General features: G+C 50.6%; 1 protein-coding gene across 1 annotated transcript; it reads right to left on the bottom strand.

Moving 5' to 3' along the window:
- Positions 1 to 2,576: 2,576 nt before the first annotated feature.
- LOC9653588 (translocator protein) lies at positions 2,577 to 3,406 on the bottom strand. Its single transcript, XM_002978419.2, has one exon. It carries the CDS (start codon positions 3,308 to 3,310, stop codon positions 2,675 to 2,677), a length of 636 nt encoding a protein of 211 aa, XP_002978465.2. The 5' UTR covers positions 3,311 to 3,406; the 3' UTR covers positions 2,577 to 2,674.

Raw genomic sequence — 3,406 nt, 5'->3', positions numbered from 1 at the left:
GCCCAGGTCAGACATCTCAAATTCTTCACTCAGCTTATTTTTCATCTCGTCCAGCAGGTGGCGGGTTTTTGCACCGAGAATGCAGTCGTCAACGTACACAGCAACCAGGAGAAAATCGTCACCACACTTGTACAGGTACACGTTTCCTTCCACTGCAAGAGGAACACACCCAGGCTCTTGAAGAACGCATCAATGCGTTCAAACCAACCCTCGGGGATTGTTTAAGCCCATACAGGGCGCGATTCAGCTTGCAAACAAGATGTTCCTCACCAGGTTTGACGAATCCAGGTGGTTGCGTGACGTAGACCTCCTCGTTCAACTTGCCATGCAGGAAAGCAGTGCGAACGTCCAACTGGTGCAGTTCCAGGTCGTACTTGGCCGCCAGTGCAAGGATCACTCGCACAGAGGTCAACTTCACAACATGGTATCGGATTTCGGGGACGATCTTGGTTGGTTGATTTGACGTTGCTGTCATGGCCGCTTCAACCCCACCACCACCTCCGCCGCCCCCACCACCACCGCCGCTGCCGCCGCCGCCGCCGCCGACACCGGTTGCTGCTCAAGTTCTCGTGGCTTTCACAGAGAAGGTGGAGAAATTCAGTGGCACGGATTTCTTCACATGGGCGACAAGAATCAGGCTGATCCTCTCTGCGAAACGAGCGTGGAACATCGTTGATGGGACTGAGCCTCGTCCCGCTGAGCAGACGCTACAATCAGATTGGGATTTTCGCAATCAGCAAGCCATCACCGTCATTGGCTTGGGATTGAGCGATGAATTCTTGCCGCTGATTGATCTCACCAAGACCGCTGCTGAAATCTGGACGTCGCTTCGCACGATCTTCGTGGCCCAAGCCGCAAATTCTTCCATGTTGCTGAATCAACAATTCTTGGCGCTTCAGGGTGAAATCATTGCTGTGTACGGGGGACGGATTCGAGGGCTAATGGCTGAATTGACTGGTGCTGGGTCTCCTGTCACGGGCGATCGCGCCAGGGCGTTGCTGCTTGCAACCGTCACGCCTGCGTTTAGCACGCTCGCATCTGTTCCATCTCACATGGCCATGAACTTTGGCGGTGTTCAAGGCGAATAATCCATTCATCAACATCGTCTCTCTCACTGTGGAGAGCAAGGGGGAGCAACAAACGATCGACAAGTTTGACACATTGATGATGGATCCCGAGGTTTTGTTCGAGGCTATGGTCAGTTGTGAGTTGCGAAATAGTCAAGTAAGCAGTTCTATATCTATGTGCTATATCTTAACACGTTTTTATGCTTTACAGCCATTTTGGAGAGGGATGCAGAGCTTGCCTCTTTGTTTTTTGGACTTTGCGACTTCATTCAACCGACTGCAACGAAGATCGCACGAGTGCTAGATCTCCAGGAGGATTTTCAGCGGCATTCTGGAACCAAACGGGTGAATTTCGCTCTCCCTGCTGTTTCCGCCATTGATCATGCAGGTCTCAACGTGGCGGAGTTCATGGGAGGTCAACAGGATGATCCAGGTTTACAGGGTTCTCAAGACTCTCAGAAATCCGAGAATGGAGGCCCGGACCTTGGTAATGGAGAGACTGGTTGGGGTTTCTGCGATCTCGGCTTCTATGTAGAGGATCAGGCGCCGAGAACAAAAGAACCATTGACGAGCTTTCAAGAGTTTGATCCGCAGAAGCTCGTTCTCCGAGTAGAAAGGAAATGGTTCCATGACGATGCTGCGAACCATGGACTCTTCCAAGGAGACAAGGAACCTGTTCGCGGGGCACAGAACTCCGGTTTATGTCTTGGTTCTGTGCTCGGATATGTGGACATATGGAAAACTTGAAGTGAGAGGACTCATCGCAACGAAAAACGGTGAAGTCGACAAGGACTCGTTTGCAGGGAAGTGTCTTTCATTAATTTCACCGAGTGAATTGTCTTTTCCAGAGTTCCAAGTGATGGAGAAAAACTTGAAATACCCTGCATTAAGCTTGGAGAGCTTGGACGCGCAATTGAAGAAAAGAAACGCTTTAAAAAGCCAATTGTGTACCCGGACAGCGACTCTTTTGTGGGCAACTTGTTTGTAAGGCTTGCTCTTTTCCCACAATCTTGATCTTATGTACGTGACTGTGCCTCTCCCGGTGGTTTGAGTTGCCGGCACCCGGGAATTTCCACTCCCGAAGTGGAAGACGCTTTTATGAGGGACTGCTGAGAGTAGTGATGGAAGCTAGCGGATCTCCAAAAGATGATCGCGCTCAACAGAAACATTGTTGAGGAAATGAGCTTTATTTGCAGGGGAGCCCCTCCCTCAAGGTAAGTTTCTCCTTTTTGATTTTTTTTCCTCGCGAGTGGACATTAATTTCATTCTCCCCGTGATTGGTTTGCAGATCATAGCTGCAAGGCTGGTGCTGGTGGCACCAAGGTGGCGGACTGATCTAACAAAGGCTGTTTTCCAGGTTTGGTCAAGGTATTTTGTTTTCCTGGAAAGAAATATATAATCGTTTACGTGACAATAACGTGTACACTATACTACAAATCTTTACTCTCAATTGGTTTGTCTAGATTCTCATCAACAATGCTGGCTCGAATATGGTTTACAAGATTTAGATAACTACAAGATAAGAGAACAAGTTGACAAGTGAATATATAATATATAACACAAACGTTTACGTGACAATAACGTGTACACTATCATATTACAAATCCTTACTCTTGGTTTGTAGCACCAGTTGCAACTTGTGCTTGATCAGGATCAACACCAGCACCACCGACACCCATATTCATGTACCAGATGCTCGCATTCAGAGCAAGCGCAAACAAGATCCACGCCAAATACACCTGCATGAGATTGGCAGCGACGTGGTTGACGGGCTTAAAAGCGGCAATGCACGCAAGCACCACCACCACCAGCACCACTATATCCGCCAGCGCCAACAGGGGATTATGGAGCCCAAAGAAGGCCGCACTCCACAAGAGGTTGAGCCCCAACTGGACCACGTAGAGAGTGAGAGGGTAGGACTGCTTGTGCCAGCCCCCGTTGGCCCAGACAAGCCACGAAGCCAGCCCCATGAGGGGATAGATGGCGCTCCAAACGGTCCCAAACAGCCACCCCGGTGGATTCCAAGAGGGCTTCTGGAGATTTGCGTACCATTTGTCCGGGCCGAAGAGGAATCCAATCGCGGCGCCCAGGAGGAATGGCGCTGCCACTGCGATTGCGAGCGATCGAACGCCGCCGCGCTGCTGCTGCCGCTGGGGGCTCTTGCCGTGGTATTTGTCCTCCTCCGGCGCAGGATCGCTGGGCTTGTCCAGCGATCTCTTGCTCAGGCCCTCGGCTGACTCCATCGCTGTATGATCTAGCAAAGAGAGAGATCGCGCGAGCTTGAAGGAAGGAGATTTGCGGGAGAAGATTAGGGAGAGAGAAGCTGAAGAGCCCTAATG

Source organism: Selaginella moellendorffii, unplaced genomic scaffold (genome assembly GCF_000143415.4).
Source record: "Selaginella moellendorffii unplaced genomic scaffold, v1.0 SELMOscaffold_37, whole genome shotgun sequence".
In the NCBI taxonomy this organism is placed as follows: Eukaryota; Viridiplantae; Streptophyta; class Lycopodiopsida; order Selaginellales; family Selaginellaceae; genus Selaginella; species Selaginella moellendorffii.
Note: the sequence above shows the minus strand (reverse complement) of the source record. Positions and strands in the feature narration are given on the sequence as shown.